Source organism: Myodes glareolus, chromosome 5, assembly GCF_982192425.1.
Source record: "Myodes glareolus chromosome 5, mMyoGla1.1, whole genome shotgun sequence".
In the NCBI taxonomy this organism is placed as follows: Eukaryota; Metazoa; Chordata; class Mammalia; order Rodentia; family Cricetidae; genus Myodes; species Myodes glareolus.
The window spans coordinates 91,722,378-91,740,583 of record NC_142030.1 but is presented as its reverse complement, the minus strand read 5'-3'; the positions used below and the strand labels follow the sequence as shown (position 1 = coordinate 91,740,583).

The following is an 18,206-nucleotide window of genomic DNA, read 5'->3' as shown; positions in this document are numbered from 1 at the left end:
ACAAACAACAATCAGCCCCTTGTGTTTGAATTGGTCGTATCCTGACTTCTCAGCAAGGGCAGATAATGGGGTGTAGCAGGTGTAAGCAGTGCCACGCAGGCCATCACCCTGACTTCAGGGGTTCTCTCGCGGCCCTCCTGCCGGGACTTACCTTGTCCCCGATGCCTTCAGCCTCCTCAGCCAAGAGGTACGCATTGCTGCCATCAGCCAGGAGCAAGGCTGTGTCGGTGGTAGAGGAGGAACGGGGTCGGCCCTGGTGCTGGTGCAGGATGGCTGCCAGGCTGCTGTCCTGGGGGGTCTTACGAAGCAGGTGAGGACTGCCACGCTGGGGCTCCAGGGAGCTGCTCTTGGCACGCCGGCTACTGCTCCCCCCGCTGCTGTGCAGGCTGGCGCCCCGCTTGATGGAGGGCCTAGAACGGATCTGTTGTAACACCCGGTTGAAAGCAGTGGGTCGGGCAGGCAGGTCGTGCAGGGACACTGCATAGGAGACGCGGTGCATCTCCGGGGAGCGCTCCTTCTCATCTGGGGAGTCCTGATCCGATAGGCCCTGCTGTTGCTGCTGTTGCTGGGCCTCCTGAGACGCTTGGTGCTCCCTCTCCCGTGACCTGCGGCGGCTGTGAAACAGGTGCTTCAGGCCGTGGCCAAACATGGAGCCCTCTGAGAGCTGCTGGATTTTCTTAAGGAAGAGAGATAAAAAGCCCTGGTCAATGGAAAGCTCCTGGATGCCTTGTCAGGCAGGGGTGAAGAAGGGTCTAATCTTAGGAGACTAGAGCAGCTAGTACAGACTTCCCAAAGCCGGGATCCCTAGAGGTGGCCTGCCATGCCCACAAGGGCATCTACCCTTCGGTTCCTAAAGTAAGTTCAGATCTCCAAACGGGATGTTCTCAGACTAGAGCCTGGGGCTTAGCAGCACACAAGTAGTACACAGGCATTCCTGGGGCCGCATCCTTCCCAACTGGTCTCCCCAGACCCATCACCTCCCTTCTTCCATGTTAGACTGTCCTTCAAGCTGCACTGGGGCATCGAGACCACCGAACATCCCTTGCCAAAGAGGTCTCATTGTGACATTCCTTGGAAAAAGCAGGACCACATAATCAGGTAACACCACTGAAGCAGGCTGTGCTAATCATGTGTTCAGCACCTTTCCCCCTTTCTCACTAACCAAACTGCAAAGTGTTAATGTACCTTGCTAGAACTTCCGGCTTCAGCACATTTGCTTTCTCGATAAAGGCACTAGTCTTTTCTAGTTCTCCCATCTGGAATGTGAAATAGTATCTGGGGATGTAGCAGCCATCCTGTAACCACGAGATGATAGTTGGTGATGGAGGACCAACACATCCAAGAAAACAATCCATAAAACCTACCTCTGTCTACACGACTCTACTACAATCGTGTGTTACTAGCAGCCAGTGAAGTTCTGGCGTAACGGACAATGAAATGAACGTAACTTTTCTGAGCCCAGAGTATCTACAGCAGAAATAGCTGTCCAGATAAGGGGATTCATTCCCCCTCAGACTAGAACCAAACAGAAGCCCGGAGTCTGGTGCTGCCCTCCTGCAGCAGTGCCCGGAGAGACTCCAGCTGCTCCCTCCCCAGCACTGCCCAGGATGAATGGCTGGTGCATGGCTGCAGCGTTTTCATGAGGAGATGGCTTATCTGTGCGGGCCGAGTCCTCTGTAGAGCTCCAGAGCTGGGGAGGATGGGTGGGACTTAGAAGACAAGGGCAACTCTTCACTTTGACCTCTAAGAGAGAAACAGAGCCAAGTCACCTGGGGCTCAGGAGCCACAGCAGGGCTTACTCCATGCCAACATCCTATAACCTCACACAGCAACCTCCGTCATTAGAAAACAATTTAAGCAGTCCAAAAAAAAAATTACACATACTAGTTTTCTTCCCTATTTTCTTCTAGAAACAAACAGAGCAAAGGTTAGATCATGAAGAAACCAGGAAAGCACAGGTCTCCAGCTTTTAAGTGGCTGCCCACTCATTGCTGCTCACCACGGTCTTTGCTGCTGCACCCACACTCCCGTGTGACTACAAGGCCTGCACTTGCTCAGAAGGGAAGGATCCTCATCTGAGTCCTACAGCCAACCCCAGAACTGTCACTTCACCGGCCACTTCAACTGGCCACACATGTCCATCCTCGCAACTCACCGCGAGCTGAGTTTGGAGCTCCGGAGGTATGTTCTCTCCTGCATAATCTCATTGTTTCCCCAGACACCCACAAAAGCAACAACCGCACACTTGCACCCACAGATAGGGAAATTATTCCTTCTCAAGAACTGAGGTTTGGGGTAACCCTAGAAACACATCTTCTATGCCAGGTGTTCCCAAAGTTGCCTTCTCTTCAGCAATGAGAGAGGCAGTACCCCAAGCCCACTTGAATATACGCTGGGTCAGAACCCAGATATCCAAGGCAGAGTGGATAGTAGCATACAGGTGCCATAAACTCTGAGTAAGCCCCATCCTGGGCCTCCTGACTTACCTGAGCTAGCCACCATCTTCCTCACATGACCAGACTCAAGCTGACACAAGATTTCCCATGAGGCTCCACAGAGGGGGCCTCTTGGCCCTGGCCTTTACTCAACTGTTTTTGTTAAATTTACTATATCCTCTGAACTTAATATTCTATTCTAGGCCCTTCCTCCACACCCCATTCCTAACTTGCTTCTCTTATACAGAAGCCCCTCTTTCCTATTCACTCAGGGAGACAATTTCCCCTAAAAGACTTTAGCTGAGGTCCTGGGTACACAGCCAGAACCTGGGAACTGGTGGATTATGGGTTGCGGCGGGGGGGGGGGGTAGGTTAGAGAATCTCAACTACTCATTGCCATATCAGCTTGACCCTGACGAGCCTTGTTCAATTTATTCTTAAAACCATGCAGAGTGCTTTTCAACTTATGCTTATCTAACCTGACACTAGTCTTATTCCAGGAGTTAAAAACTGACAGGCCATAGCACCCACATTCCATTTTGCTGATAAAAAAAAAACTGAGGCACATAATAATTACGTAGTTCATCCAAGCCAAAAAGATGAGCCTCCAACACCTAGTCTAATCTACTGGCCCACACCTGACACGAGGCTACAGTAGTTGTGGTATTGTATGTCTCCTGGGACCCTAAGGCAGGAACTGCAGGGTTAGACGGAGGCCACTGAACTATACGGAGATCTGCTCAGGCCTCATCATGGGACTTGGGCAAGGCTCGGACCACAGCTCTTCAGCTCTTCATTTCTCCCCTCCCCGGGTGCTCTGCAGGTAAAGGATCTTCCCACCAGCAGTACCTGGGACTCCGTTAAAGTCCACAGTAGATATGAAGGCAAAGAACAAAAAGAAGCCAAGAAACAATGTGGGGTGAGGGGGGAGTAAAGAGCAAGATTAGCAAGCAGGGTGACACACAGGCCAGCTGCTTCTACCTGTGGGTGTCAGGGAGACGGTTAAGGGTTTTGACATAACTAACATGATGAGGGGGGAAGAAAAATCCTCAGTGCATATACATCCCCAGCCCCAAGTTTCAGAAGAGAGGAAAACCATGGCGACCAGCTCAAGGGAACTTCGCCACCAACGCAGCAGAAAGCACCACCTGCTCTGACTAACAGGTTCCAGCTTCTAAATGTCACTTGCTCTTCCACATTGACTTTTGCTTTCCTCCAGCTGCCAAAAGCCACTGTGTTGGCCAGACAAGACCATGTGTCAGAGAGAGAGAGAGAGCTGTGAGGCCGGAGAGTCAGGGATGGGACACAAGCTCTTTATATCCATGGGCAGGGAGGGGCCACACCTGGGGAAAGCAGTGAGGGACTTGTACTGTCCCTTTCCTGGAACTGTCTTCAAGAGGAGGGAGGACCCGAGCTCCCTGGGTGACACCATGCTCTCAGGAAGAATGGTATTCTTTCCTGAGAATGCCGTGTTTTCTGAACAGCAGGCTTCAGCTGTTCTCCTCCCTGGGTGTGGGCCCAGCAAAAGGAAGTTTGCTTCTGATTCTGCAAAGACAGCTTCAAGAAGTCAAAAGGAAAAGGCTTCAGGGTGCCGTGTCCTGGGCACCATTTGGCCTAAAAACAGGACCTAAAGCAGTTTCCAATACCTAGGGGTCCTTGTGTTCTCGTCAATCCCAGAAATGCTGAAAGGGTCTGGGGAACCCAGAACTAATGATTCCCAGGTGGCAACTGTTTAGCCTTCCTCCACCTGGTCTGAAATTCCCTCTGCCCCATCACAGATAGGGCTGTGAGAACTCAGGGGGCGCCTGGGTCACCCTGAGCCTTTATAAGCCTAGGTCGCCAACGTTTCCTCTATTTATAGGGTCTCTATGGAAACAGGGCCAGCGCTAGAGAATGAGTTACTGGGAAAACCCACAGAAACTGTGGAGTTTCAGAGGGGATTGTGCTCTCCACTGTCCCCAAGAATCAGCAGAGGTGGTCTGCAGAGGGGCTGCAGGGGAAGTCTATTGCTCCAGGCTTCCTGCTGCTGACCAGAGAGTGATGGAGAGGCAGCAGCTGCTGGTTCCCAGCCTGCTCGGGGTTTCTATTGGAAACATGCACAGCGATGGAAGGTTTCCGGATTCATTCTTCTTCGCCAGGATCAGCTCACATTCAAAACAACAAAGCAAAGCAGAGCTTACTTAACCCAGGAGCAGTTGAGGCCGAGTCTGACCCCATTTGAATTCTTGTGTCTTTCTTACTTAAAACAGTCGGACTGGAGTTAAGTAAGGTCAGTCGAGAAAGGGCACCTCATCCACTGCCATCTCTGGACAGAACTAACTTATGTACCCCAGAACAACAGACTTTTATTAAAGCTGCCACTGTGATGTGTCCTCTCTCTGCCTCTTCCCATTGTCACCATCCCTCTCCGTCTGCCCACTCCATAAAGCCTTCTCTAGTCATGCCAGGGTCCGTGGCCTCCCTCTACTCTGAGCCCATGAGGGCTCATTATCTGCACCACGCATTCTGCGATTCATCATGCGCTGTCTTGCAACTCCGCTCCTGGTGCCCGCTCCAAGGGCTTCTTACCCACCAGCTTGCTGAATCCTTGGCAAGACAGGTGACTACGGAGCAGCCGCTATAACTGTCTCACCTATTACCTGACAGAGACCCCAGTGCAAACATGGCCATCACAATTTATTTATTTGTCCCAGGTCTACAAAACTGTCCTGAAAAGTTACGTAATCTTTAGGGAACTACCTTTTCCAAGGGCTTAATCTTTTCCAAAACTTTAAAACGTTCAATTGAGCAGTTTTCGCTTGTGTCTAAAATCCAGATCCCTCCTGCTATGGCTTGAACCCCTGGCTCCATTTATCATCTTAGTAACTTGCCAAGAATGTGTTGGCTTGGCAGGAGAATGAACTTACTGTCCCCACAAGTGGCTCAGGGAGGGTTTGCTGGGGATTCGTGCCCTTGTAGTCAGCCTCATCCTGCAGTGGATATCACTTAGCTAACTTGGCTGGAATGAGGAAACTTTTGGTAGTTTGGTTTGAGAAGTCAAATCCAAAACCTGCCTCCCTCCCCCACCCCAAGCAGCTTTGTTTTAACTTCTTAATTCAGGTGAGAGACTCCTATGTTTGGACCCTTGTTTAGCCAGGGCCTTGGTCCAGAGATCCTAGTTGGTGGGGATTTCCAAGGGAGATGTCAAGTCGCATGGGAGAGGTAAACACGGGTGGTTCTGGATTGGCAGTGAGACCACCCAGCCACATCCTGAGAACTCACCGAGCCTCGCCCTGTCCATAGTATCATTTAACCCCACCTCCATATTCATAATTTATTGAATGTTTCAACTCCTTATAGAAGAAGGCATCTTTAATGGGATTGGCAACTAAGCCGCAATTGGATACACACCAAGAGGAAGCATGTTCTGTAAACTGAATTGCAACTAGGGCATCTGGGAGAGAATCTAGAACCCAATATGTGGCAGGAGAACAGAGAGCTTCATTTGCCACATGCTTTCCTGCCGGCCCTAGTTCCTGCTGAGCCCACACGTAGGGCTGCTCTGAATATTGCTGCAGGCTAGAGGGGTAGGGGCAGTCCTGGGCCTTAGGATCCTCTGTCCTGAGGTATAGACGGGTACAGATGGGTCAAAACCAGCAACTTCAGCGTTCCTCAGAGTTCTCTGGCCCCTGACACTGACAGGGAAGGGGAAGAGGGCAAAGACTATACTGAGGTCTTGGTTCTCGTCATCTTATTATCCTAGCTGGAAATTCTCCTCTCGTTTGTTAATTAGCGCTCTGCCCTTTCTTTGATATCCTGATCTAAAGCCATCTCTCCTTCAAGCACCCTTCTTGTTTCAGATTCCATTACAGGGTGTTCCAAGTATACTGAAGCCTAGGGATTTTCCTGCAAGTGTTTCATCCTGGTGTTGCCTTGCTGAGAAACTAAGTTTCCATTTCTTGGGTTAGGTCTCCCTCAAGCCTATCTCCCCAGATGAAATCTACCTCAGGGGTCCATGTCCCACAGAGTGCAGGGGTCTTCAAGTCTGAGCACACCATTGCTAAATGACAGCAGGACTCCAGGGCGAAGTACGGTCCCAGGTAGCCGTACCCCACAGTCACTGAATTATCTAAAGTCCCAGGAAGCACACATGTCTTTATACCCCACCCCCAAAGTAGCCGGTCTTCTCCTTCATTTAAAAACTGATACCACGTGTCAACCAACAGAGGCTTGGGAATGCCAGTATTATTTTCTTGACTTTGGTAGTGAATAGATGATCTGTCTATTTTTGCTTTTATTAAACTTTATTCATGTCTTTCTGTGGGCACTTTTTTATATACATGTCCCATTTCACTGTTTATAATAACATCTTCCCCTCTGAAAGTGTCCGGGATCTGTTGACTGCACAAACATACCCTCTTGCCAATGCACTGATGAACAAGAAAGGCTCGTGAGCCATTTGCAGGGCACTGAAGCACCTTCGAGCACCCGTACAGGAGAACCACTAGGATTCAGCTGTGGCTTTCCCTTGGCGTCGTCTGTTGTCCACTCTGCTCCTCACTCAGTAGGAAGGGAGAAGAGGGTATAGTATGAACAGAAGGACCTGGTCTGAACCATCCCAAAGGATTCTGGAGTGAAAAGTGCTTACAACCAGATGGGAACAACGGGTGGTGGAACTTCCCTCTTTTCTTCAGGGAATGACCATGATACTGCTCAGAAATCCCAGGGGGAAATCCGGCTTCTAAAAGGAGACAGAACACCTCTGGAAACTTTCCCTGGCCAGCATCCTCAGGCTTTTCCTCCCAGGAAGGGCTCTGTTCCTGAACTGAACCATGGGGTTGGAACGGTGGGAGATGGGCAATGCCTTTGCCCAATCTCAGGCTTACCAAGCTCTCAGGACAGAACCACACGCTCAGCTCAACCGTTCACCCAGGCCCCAACTACATGCTGTATTCTGAACAGGATCTCTGTCTGTAGAGTTCTCCTAAGTGCCTCTCCACACCCCTTCTCACTGCAGCCAGTCTCCTTGCTGGAGAATGCTGTTACACTTTTGGTCAGCCAGCAGACTCTGTGACAAGTCACCAGCATCTATCCTCAACAAGCTCGGACTCGGAGAGCAGCAAAGGATGGGATCAAGAGAACAAATGAATTGGAGACATAAGCTTGGGTGGTTAGACAGGAATTCATGCTAAACTGTCACGCTACCCTTACACACTGTCTGCTGAGATCTCCCCTGGAGGATACATGCTTATGTGAAGTTGTGGCAAGCCTCAGAAGTGTTTACACAAGCCTCCTGTGGGGCCAGGTCCATTTGCAGGTTGCTTTTCTGTTTTAGTTACCGTTTAAAAACTGCTACTACGCAGCTATTTTTCTCCCTCCCCCCACCCCACGGGTCCTACCCACTCCATAATCACAGATTTCAGGCTAGCATGCTCAAGACTCTAGTTATGATCTCAGGACGTCCACCCCCACACCCATCCGCACACAAAATAAACCGAGAAATGCACAACACACAATATGATGTTCCTTAAAGAACCAGAGACAGTAGAAGCCCCTGACATTGCTGGCCATCACTAGTCAAACATTCAGATGCTTCTAGCAAAGACTGGAATTTTCTGCTTCCTCTCCTACCATGGAGGTGCTTTAGACAGAGCCTTTCGTGCTTTTGCTCCTTGCTCAAGATTATTTCCTCCATAGCACTCTATCAGTCACAACCCCAGAGCTGTCATAAGAAAATAGAAGTGGGACCTAGGGACTGAAAGTTCCTATCTCCAAGTTCAAAATGAAAGCAAAAACAAGCCAGGGCTGCTGAACAGCATCAACTAAACACAAGTATGGGACAAATGGTATCACAAATTAAAAAGGAAACATGTCCCTTTTGGTACCATCATCAAATTTAGAACAAGTCAACTTCTACCCACTTCTAGAGACAATGATGAAATTTTTCCACTGAACTGTCAGCCATGGAAAACTTGTCCAGCAATGGAAAACAAGTTTGGCCACACTCCAATATCCCTTGTCTCTTTCCTCTGAAAAGTTAAGTGACATTGCCAAACTGGGGTGGCCCCCAAGCCACATCTGGTGGAGAAGTCTGTCCTGCAGTAAACATGTTGTGATGAAGAGGACAGAGATAAACAGGCAGGAGAGCTTTGCCGGCTCCCTGCACTTGCATGAGCTGCACTTGCCATGGTCTCCTTGTTTGGGTCCACACTGCCGGGCTGTGTGGAGGTGGGGTGTGTGTGGAGGTGAGGGTCCTCAATTCTCAATTCTCAATTCTCCTTTAAGACAGTCCAGCGGTTAATATGTTACAGTCGAGTGCAGAGCTGTTGCTTTATCTGCTCCTGACCAAAACGAGTGTCACCAAAAAAGATAATACAGGAGGGTACAAACACCAACCTTCGGGCAGCTTTAGATACACAGGGATACTGCAGTCCCCATACCACAGCTAGCAGAGGGAGGCCAAAAGATCACCCCCCCCACCCCGCTCCTCCCCGCTGCATTAAAGGGACTTCTTTGTGCTTGTCATCTCTCTTAAAACAGAAACATGTCACTTGGGGGAGGGAGTGACACTTCTTGGGGTCTGATGAAAACCACAAGCTTTGTGAAGGGAGCCTAGGTGTCCAACGGAGCCCATGGTTAGACATAAGGTTGGTGAACAAGAGGTCAGATTTGCAAAACTTCCACAAAATTTTACAAGACCACACAAGGAGTAAGGTGCTCCCATCCCCCAAGGGACACAAATGAACACACACGCACCACCACACACACAAAAGAATACACACACTCACCTGGCTTCCTGACTCTGAGCTCTTCAGGCAAAAGAAGGAATGTCATTGGCTTACTCTGGAGAGCTCCTCAGTGCCCACAGCCATAGGCGATACGGTTTTAACCTAACGGGAGTCCTTTCTGCTCCCCTATCCCAGACCCTGCACCCTCTCCAGAGAAAATTCCCAAGGCATCAATCCCCGAGGCTTCTAAATTCCTTCCTGGGGCTGACATCTCTCTCAGCCCAGCAGTGAACTGGCCCGAGGAGCCTGAGCTGGCAGTCCTGGTGGTAACTCCAGCAAAGACGCATTATTTATCCCGGCTGCTGCAGTAATTGACATAGAGATATATTCAATACAGCTCGCCGATTGTCTAGAAGACCTCGGGCTGGAAAATAAACAGCTCCATGTGAACGGCCTTTTCCAATTCTGATTCTGGCTGCCGTCTCAGCATGTGTGCAACTTGAACCGAGGCCCCAACCAGCCCAAGCTCTGCCCTGCCACCTGTCAGTTCTCCACCCTGGGGGTTGGTTCAGCAGGCAGACAGGGATCTCCAAGCACTAGCTTAACCTCTGGCTCCACCTAACGGCAAGACATCTACAGCCCCCTTTCATAGATAGACAAACTGAGCTTCGTTCAGGGAGATGCTCAAAAATCCCACCCGGAGAAGGCTAATTGGCATAGGAAGGTAGCGGTAACCTATTTAGCATCCCGTGCGGCGATCTTCTTCCCCAGCCTTCCTACAGAAGGAAGAGTACTGTGAACTTTCTAAGTTAGCATCTTGGATCTCTCCAGCCCTTTGTCTGCAAATAGCATTTCACACACGTTCTTCAAACAATCTCGGATGAGTGAGTCATTAGACCGTTGGCTGAATAATGAAGAACACAGAGGCCTGAAATGGAACTTATAGACAGGCACAAACGGTACCTAACTTGCCCCTCCGGTCCTAGCGGGAACGTCGTTCATCTTCTCTGACCTCTGCGAGCTTCTCCATCACTTTTATTCTGTTAAGACACTTCTGCGTGGGGTGGGGAAAGCTACGTGGCGGGCTGGGCTTGCCTGGGGACGGTCTGAGCTCACCTTTAAATCAGGAGGCTTGCTTCGGGGACCCGGGTTGGGTGCCACCGCAGCGCCAGCATCTGAAGTTGGCCCGCCAGCCGAGTTTGCACCCGAGGCCTCCCCAGGCCGGAGGTCCGCGCCCGGCAGAAGGCAAACGGCATCTTCCATCCCAGCCCCATCCTCCTCGCCCTGCTGTTGCTGCAGCTCGTCCGATTTGCACCTCTTCATGGTGTAAGTGGGTCGGCAAGGGGAATCTGTCCTTCTAGCGTGCTGTCTTGACGGAGACCGCACCCCCTCTTGCACTCAAAAGACCTGGGGTTTAAATTATGGACGAGGGGAGTAGGCAGATCACGAGTTCTTGAATTTAAGAAAATATCTTTTTAAAGGAGGATGAGGGAAGGGCGAAGAGGGGGAGGCTTGGGATAGTTCATTCCGACCTGGGGAGCGGAGGCAGGTGGCGGGCGAAGCCGGGCTGCAGGAGTCCTTGGGCAGTCACTGGCGGGGAGGAGGGTCGCTCCCGACCCCCAAACTTTCTGCCTCAGGGCCGCGCAGGGCGGCGGGAAGCTAGACCACACGGCGCATCCCTGCCCACAGGCCGGACTGCTGGGCCAGGCAGAGAGCGCGGGAGCCGGCCGGGCGGTTCCCGTAGGGCCGCCCTGGGCCCCCGGCCCCGCCGCCCGCCGCCGCCCCGCATGGGCCTGCCTCCTCCCGCCGCGCGCCCCGCTCCTCGCCAGCAGCAGCGCAAGGCTGCGGCCACAGCCCGCCGCTAGAGCGGCCTACCCCGCCCGGGCCTCCGCCCGCCGGCGCCAGGGCGAGGCGAGCGCAGATGGCGCCGCCCGCCAATGGGAAGGCCTGAGGGCTGCGCGGCGGCGCGCGGCCACCGCTGTAGGCTTGGTTGCACCGCGCGTCCCCCGGGAGGGTCTGGAGGGCGACATGAGGCTGCGTTGGATTTCTGCGGAGGGCCGGCTCTGGAGCGACCTCTCCCAGGCTAGGCCTTTACAATCACCCCGCCTACTCGCTCTGTTGGGGGCACAGTAAGGTGTTTATCATTACTCCCCTAACTTTGCACCTTATGTTATACCCGTCCCTTCAGTTAGGGACAGGCTGGGTCCTTCTAGCATACGTGATCTGAGTCACAAACCTATGCCTACATTCATAGCCACAAAAGCAAAGAATAGGGTGTGTTCTGCCACATTGCCCCTTTCTCTGTTTTAAATACACATCTCATAAGAACTTAGGCTTTATGTTTAGAAACTAGGTACACAATAACATGTGAGGGTCCCCTGCTCCCTGAACGCAACGTTTAAGCAAGGATGGGTTGTTGCTGGTAGGTATTAATGATACATACTGCAGAATAGAAGAGGAATGCTATTTTTTGCCCTATACAAGCACTGAGCGATTTGGAAGATGAGAGCAGATGTTGGGTTACCAAGAAATGGGGAGTAGCAGTATTCTATTAGTAGTATTAATAATTGCTGTTCTCCCTGCAAACGGTATGCCTGCTAGGGCAGTGATGGATTGCCCTTATTCAGCAGGTAGCAATTGTCAAGGCTTAATTAAACAGGGACCCACAGCATCAGTGTTACTCCGGAACTGGACAGAAATATCAATTCTCGGACACTATTAAATTTAAAGTTCTGGACCCAGAGATCTATGTTTCACTAGCCCTTTGAGTAATTCTGTGGCATGCTAGCATCTGAGACCCACCGGCCTGGGCTCCTGGGAAAGGCTGATCCTGTGAGTCACACAGCTTTCTCTGGAGGATTTTACAGTTTACCAATCTCGTTCACACTCACCAGGCCATTCGAGCCTCACTTCAGTCCCACTAGTCTGTGAGTTTCCTGACTCTGTTAAGTCTTTTTTTCCCATTTCAATCCCTTATTTTGATGTGTATCCTAAAAGAGACCAAGTTGTTAAGAATTTACTACAGTCAGGGAGCCACTTTCTAAACTAAGCTGCTCCATTTTTAGAAAATTGGAATTTAGAATGGGCTGGGAATGCAAAAAAACACCCCCCAGATCCACTACACAGTATCGGGCACAGTTTGGGAATGCAAAGCTATAAGCTTTTCGAATTTTCAATGGTGCGGAATGGCCGAGTGCCAGAGCAGATCGTGGGTAGGACTAGACAGCGGGAGGGGGCAGATTCCCTTGGTACAAGGTATAAAGGAGAGGAGCAGACTGCTCTCTGCCTGAGCTGGGAGAACTGCAGAAGCCCCGTACACCTTTTCTCTCTTTTAAATACACAGCTCGTGACAGAGAAAGGGGTGGCAAGGAGTGTGGAGCGCACAGTGAGCCCACCCTGACCCTTGATCACGAACTGACTCCGAGATGAAGAAAAGCAGATGGGGTTCTTCAGGAATCCTTCAAGAGTGGGACTGGCGAGATGACTCAGCAGTTTCAGCACTGACTGCTCCTCCAGAGAACCCCGGTTCCATTCTCTGCACTCAAATAACAGCTAACAGCGGTCTGCAACTCCGGTCCCAAGGGATCCAACACTTTCTCTGGCCACCCTCTTCTAGCCTGCCTGGGCAGACAGGCACATTCATGGTGCACAGGCATAAATGCAGGCAAAACACTCATACATATAAAAATAAAGCAAATAAATACATAACAAAAACTTAAAGACCTTTCAGGAAACAGAAACCATCATACAATTTGATTTATACCTCATTTAATTACCAAATGTTCACCTTAAGCTTGGTTGTTTGTTTGAGGCAGCACCTCACCATATACAGCTCAGGCTAGCCTCTAAATTGTGATCCTCCTGGTTCAGCCTCCCAAGGACTGAGACCACAGGCATCTGGCTCATTTGATTTTTGTATTATCATATACTTACACATGATGTTCAAGGTGTGAAACACATCACCGAGAAGTCTTTGGTGTTTTTCCTAAAATCCACCTTGTTTTCCTTCTTTTGAGGGTGTGCTATTGGGAACCAAACCCAGAGACTCACAAACACCAAGTTTATACTCTACCACTAAACTACATCTCCATCGCTAAGCCATGCCCAAGTTTCCTAGTTATTTGGAAAGTGGGGTGATGGCTCTCTACCTTTTAGAGCATACATTGAGAAATACGTATAAGGCATTTAGACACCGCCTGTAGAGGCCCTGACTTCTATCACAGATGTCATCCAGTTTCCAGATGGTTCCATAAAATTCAGATCTGCCCCAGCCATTTCTGAATTTCACAAAGGGACACCCCATAACAAATATGCTACCTTCGAAGGACGTTTGGGAGTGATATTGTTGGAGAGACCTGGATAACCCACAACTGCTGGCTTGAAGTCAGTGGTAGAGTTCTATTGGCCATAGTAAACAAATAAGTACTTGAGATATATACAACTCGAAAGTACTTTGGCTGATAGAAATTCTGCTTAAAGTACTGAATCGATCTGTTCTCGAACTGTTCTCAGTGGCTTTGAGAAAATACAAGCACAAACTATATGTTTATATTTAAGATATGACAAACATTTGCAGACTCACAAAGCAAGAGGCTATGTTTGGCATATAGGAGTAGAATTTTCCATTCTGTTTTGATGCCTCTATTATAACTAAATATGATGTAGTGAGAAGAATGCTAGCTTTATGTCAGAAATTTTATGTGAGAATTCTGGTTTTGTTTGGGGCAACCAAATCAATGAACCTCTTTAACCCATGTTCTTCTCAGTTGTGATACGTGTACTGACATTGCTGTTGTGAAGAGCCAAGTGGACAAGGCCTACAAAATGCCTGTGCGGAACACATGGCTGATGTCAGTACACCTGAATGAAGCTAGTGATGGATCCATGCCCCTAGGTTGTATGAGAACAACAGTATTGACCTACTAAACATTCTCTTTGAATAGAAATTTCAATTAGAATAATAAACAAAGTCAGCCCTCGCTGGTATGACATTTGCTAACCTGGTGAATACATACACAAATAAAGAGGAGTGTCCCAGAATCCTGTGCCCTTGTCAGCACCCAGGTCAGTTTGGTGAACTGATGCTTTTTCCTACAGAGGGTAAAGTGCAAAGATGGGCAGGTAAGACTAGAGGGGGTGAACACTTCTTCTTTCTATAGAAACAGGTCTGAGAAATGGGTTTCTCTTTTTCTTAACAGTGAGAGACTTCTAGAGCACCCCAGAAAATTGCTAGTATTATTGTTATTATTATTATTTTTACTATTAGGAGTTAGGAGTTTGTTTTAAACCTTTGAGTTTTTTGTTTTTGCTTTTGTTGTTTGGTGGAGTCTCATGAGTTGAGGCTAGCCTCTAACTCACTACTGTAGCCAAGGATACTTTGAACTTGGCCTCCACTTCCTTAGGAATCTGTTTTAAAACAACATTTAAACATGGACTGAATAAGGAGCTGTCGAGTTGCTGGGGAGCTATTTTAAGATTCAGCATACCAAGTAGACTGGAACACTTAGAAGGGAAAAGTACTCTCAGGACTAGTTATTATTTTGATCACTGTATTTTGATATCAATGTCATTACAAATATGTCTTTGTTACTGTAGTTTTCTTCTTCCTTTTCTGTTGGAGGTTAACACTTTCACTCCGTGCTGTCAGGAAAACAACTTCTTTCGGAGTAGGAGTAGTAAACTATGCAAATAATCATCAAAGAGATTGGCTGGAGGGTTGGTGATGTCACAATCCCACCACCTAAGCCTGTGGTTCTTATTGGCTTTTGTAAGAGGCAGAGAGTGCTGGGAAGGTTCTACATCACTCCACAATTGCTGAAAGCTAAATTTTACCGTTTTTTTTTTCTAGTTTTCTTAAAATGTGCCCAGAGCCTTTCACATGTTATTGCATTTCTCACATTATTTAACGTTATTACTTAGTCGTATTCTCTAGGTCTCTGTAATCATTTAGAACAATTCCTCTACAGCCTATCAAATAAATCTCTCATGCTTTAGCCACTAACCAGTTTATTCTTAGACACTGGGAAATGTCTCAGCTTCTTGCTTTTAGCTGAAATTCCTATATGTATACAGAAACTATAGTTTATGTATATTATATAATTTTCTCTTCTCCATGACACAGACCCTCTTGTAGTTAACCCACTATATTCCAAAGGACTAGGCAATCTCATTGCTTGCACGATAGCCCTGAGATCCCAGATAGGAGGATCCCTGCAGCTTGCTAGCCAAGCTGCAGCCTTGACACACCCTGGAGCTCCAGGTTCAGTGAGAGACCCTGTTTCAAAAAGCAAGGCAAAGACTCCAGTAATCAGTGCCTGGGAAACGCCTGCGCTGGTCTCATGGCTTACGTCAGTAACCTGAACTATGCAAGCTGAATGAGCAAGATGGCTCCATGGGTAAGGACACTTGTTGCCAAGTCTAATGACCTGAGTTCAATTCCCAGAACTCACATGGTGGAGAGAGAGAACCATCTTATGCAAACCTTCTGACCCTCACATAATGTGCCATACATGCACGCTTCAGTGCACACACACACACACACACACACACAGAGAGAGAGAGAGAGAGAGAGAGAGAGAGAGAGAGAGATCAAATACAAGTTTTGCTCAGAAATAACCAGTTAGTGTCTTTGCATCATAAAGAGGATGTTGAAAACAGCTCTATGTACTCTGTGTGGTTTATTCAGATGTAACAGCAAGAGCCTGTATCTGTTACAAACGTAACCACAATGTTAGGCATTTTGCTAGAAACGCTAGAAACATTTTCTTATTTAATCCTCCCTATAGCCCTGGGAGGTGAGAACTCGCCCTGTTCTATGGGAGGAAGCAGCTTGGGGAGCCACAGCCCTTACTCACCTTTTCCAAAGCCTAGACCTCAAGCCGTCATGACTGCATCTGAGCCACTTTCATGCAAAGGATCTGCCAATGACCAATGGTCAATAGTTCAATATGTATATCTATTCTGAATTTTTAATTTAATTTTATTTTATATGCATTTTTGTGAGAATCTCAGATCCCCTGGAACTGCAGTTACAGACAATTGTGAGCTGCCATGTGGGTGCTGAGAATTGAACCCGAGTCCTCTGGAAGAGCAGCTTAACCATTAAATCATCTCCCCAGTCCCCAAATATCTATATTTACTAAAGTATGTATTTGAAATACTTATCACTGCAAAGGATTCTGTTGTTGCTTGAGGAGGATAAAACAATAAAAGATACTTAGTTCAGTTATGGGAAATGAGGCACAAATCAAATGTGCAATAACACAAGATTAAAGATGCAATGTCTGTCAGTGTGTTGAATGGGAGAGATGTACCAAAGTCTAGAAAAGGGACAGATCGCTATAGCGGCTCAAGGACAGTCATCCATCACAAGGGCTAAACGATAGGACGTTGCATAGGAAATCTTAGTTCCATTAGGTAAAAACTACCCGCAGCACCTTGGAAATAAAATCACTTATTATTTGGGTCTCTTGCTTACCATCAAAGTTTTGTAGCCTATTGGTGATAGAAATCTTTTTTCTTTGTTTTAGTTCTCTGAGATTATAGGGCAGTGTTTCTCAAAGTATGGTCTATGGTCTATGAACTAGTAGCATAAACACTTTGGAATTGGTTTTATATGTAGATTCCCAGACTTCTTTTTTTTTTTATTCTACAGAATTGGAATTTCTGGAGAAGGGATCTGAAAATCGGCCTTTAGAAAAGTGGCCCAGGTGATGGTCACACTGAAGTTGGAGAAGGTCTGGGGTGGGGGAAGATTGGTTGGTCATTTATCGACCCATTTATGAGCTAAATGACCACTTACTGCAAGCCTGGCAAGCCTGGCAAGCCTGGCACACACTGTCATTCTGTCCACAACGTCTGTAGGAAAGCAGTGTACCTTTCATTTCATAGAAACCGAGGCAGGATCACATCTTGTCCAAGGCCACCTGTTCAGCTGAGGAGAAGGCCAACCCAGTTCTGCTAACTTTCAGTGTCCAGACTTTTCCATAACGCCTACTGCGCTGTCACCTAGGCTATGATGGTTGCCATGTGTGGCAATAAGAATATTTGTCATATGAGTCCCACTGTGTGCTGTATGATTCAGATCTAAACCTTTCCGTAACTGTAAAAGGGACTTTTTTTTTGCCATGTATGATATTAATATACAATCTCCAAATAACTTTCCACACAACTGAAAAGAACCTGCCTTCAATTTTATACTTTCCTAACAGATCCTGAAAATCTAGCTCCGCCAGGACTTTCTTTACTTGGTATAATTATTTATCTCAACCCCTCGGAACACCGTTTGGAATGGCAAACCGTGTGCTACAGTCTGGCCTTTATTTCTAACAGACGCCATACTTTCTTTCTGATATGCAAGTGGAGAGATGCTATCTGATTCAAGAAGCAAGCATCAGTTTCTTAAAAAACAAAACAAAAAAACCAAAGGAGTAACTTATGTTGATCTTATGACTTCCAAAAGACAAACTTAATCCAGGAATCCCCTCGTGGGATTTAGGATCATACCATTCCATGTGAGATCTTAGTCTGAAGTGTACACACTTGTACCACACATCATCTCCAGGGAACATCATACAGCCCCAGGGCATACCCATGCAGCACAGGGACTCCACCCTGACTTGCCTTGCGGCTCCCACGAGGGGCTGGTGGGAGAAGATAGTACTCTCTTTCAGAATGCGACAACACAGGACGGTCTGTTCAGAAAATGGGTAGATAACACATGCATAGCTAGAGCCACAATGATCCTGTAAACTTTCACCTGGTGATACCTCCAGGGAATTTATCTCCGGGAAATAATGCAGAAGAAAACAAGCTACAGGAGCCACAACAAAACTGTTTATACTGGCATTATTTATTCTAATCAAAGAGGGCTGGAGAGGTGGCTGAGCAGTTAGGAGCCCCGGCTGCTCTTCCAGAGGGCCCGGGTTCAATTCCCAGCACCCATATGGCAGCTCACAACTGCCTGCAACTCTAGTTCCAGGGGTTCTGACACCTCACATAGACATAAATGGAGGCAAAACACCCAATATACACAAAATAAAACTTAAAATAAATTATATATAAA

The 18,206-nt window shown here is 48.0% G+C and overlaps 1 protein-coding gene across 3 annotated transcripts in view; it reads right to left on the bottom strand.

The window, feature by feature from the left end:
* Tmcc2 (transmembrane and coiled-coil domain family 2) overlaps positions 1-10,857 on the bottom strand; it is a 38,908-nt gene extending 28,051 nt beyond the window's left edge. The window contains exons 1-3 of one of the 3 annotated variants that reach the window (XM_048430713.3): positions 10,259-10,390; positions 1,186-1,295; positions 152-676 (exon numbers count right to left, since the gene is read on the bottom strand). In XM_048430713.3, coding sequence (XP_048286670.2) covers positions 152-649 — 498 coding nt within the window. In that variant the 5' untranslated portion in view covers positions 650-676; positions 1,186-1,295; positions 10,259-10,390. Of the gene's footprint in view, positions 1-151; positions 677-1,185; positions 1,296-9,202; positions 9,667-10,258 lie in introns of those variants that run through there. The other 2 variants (XM_048430711.3, XM_048430712.3) reach the window with 2 other exon arrangements.
* Positions 10,858-18,206: the final 7,349 nt, after the last annotated feature.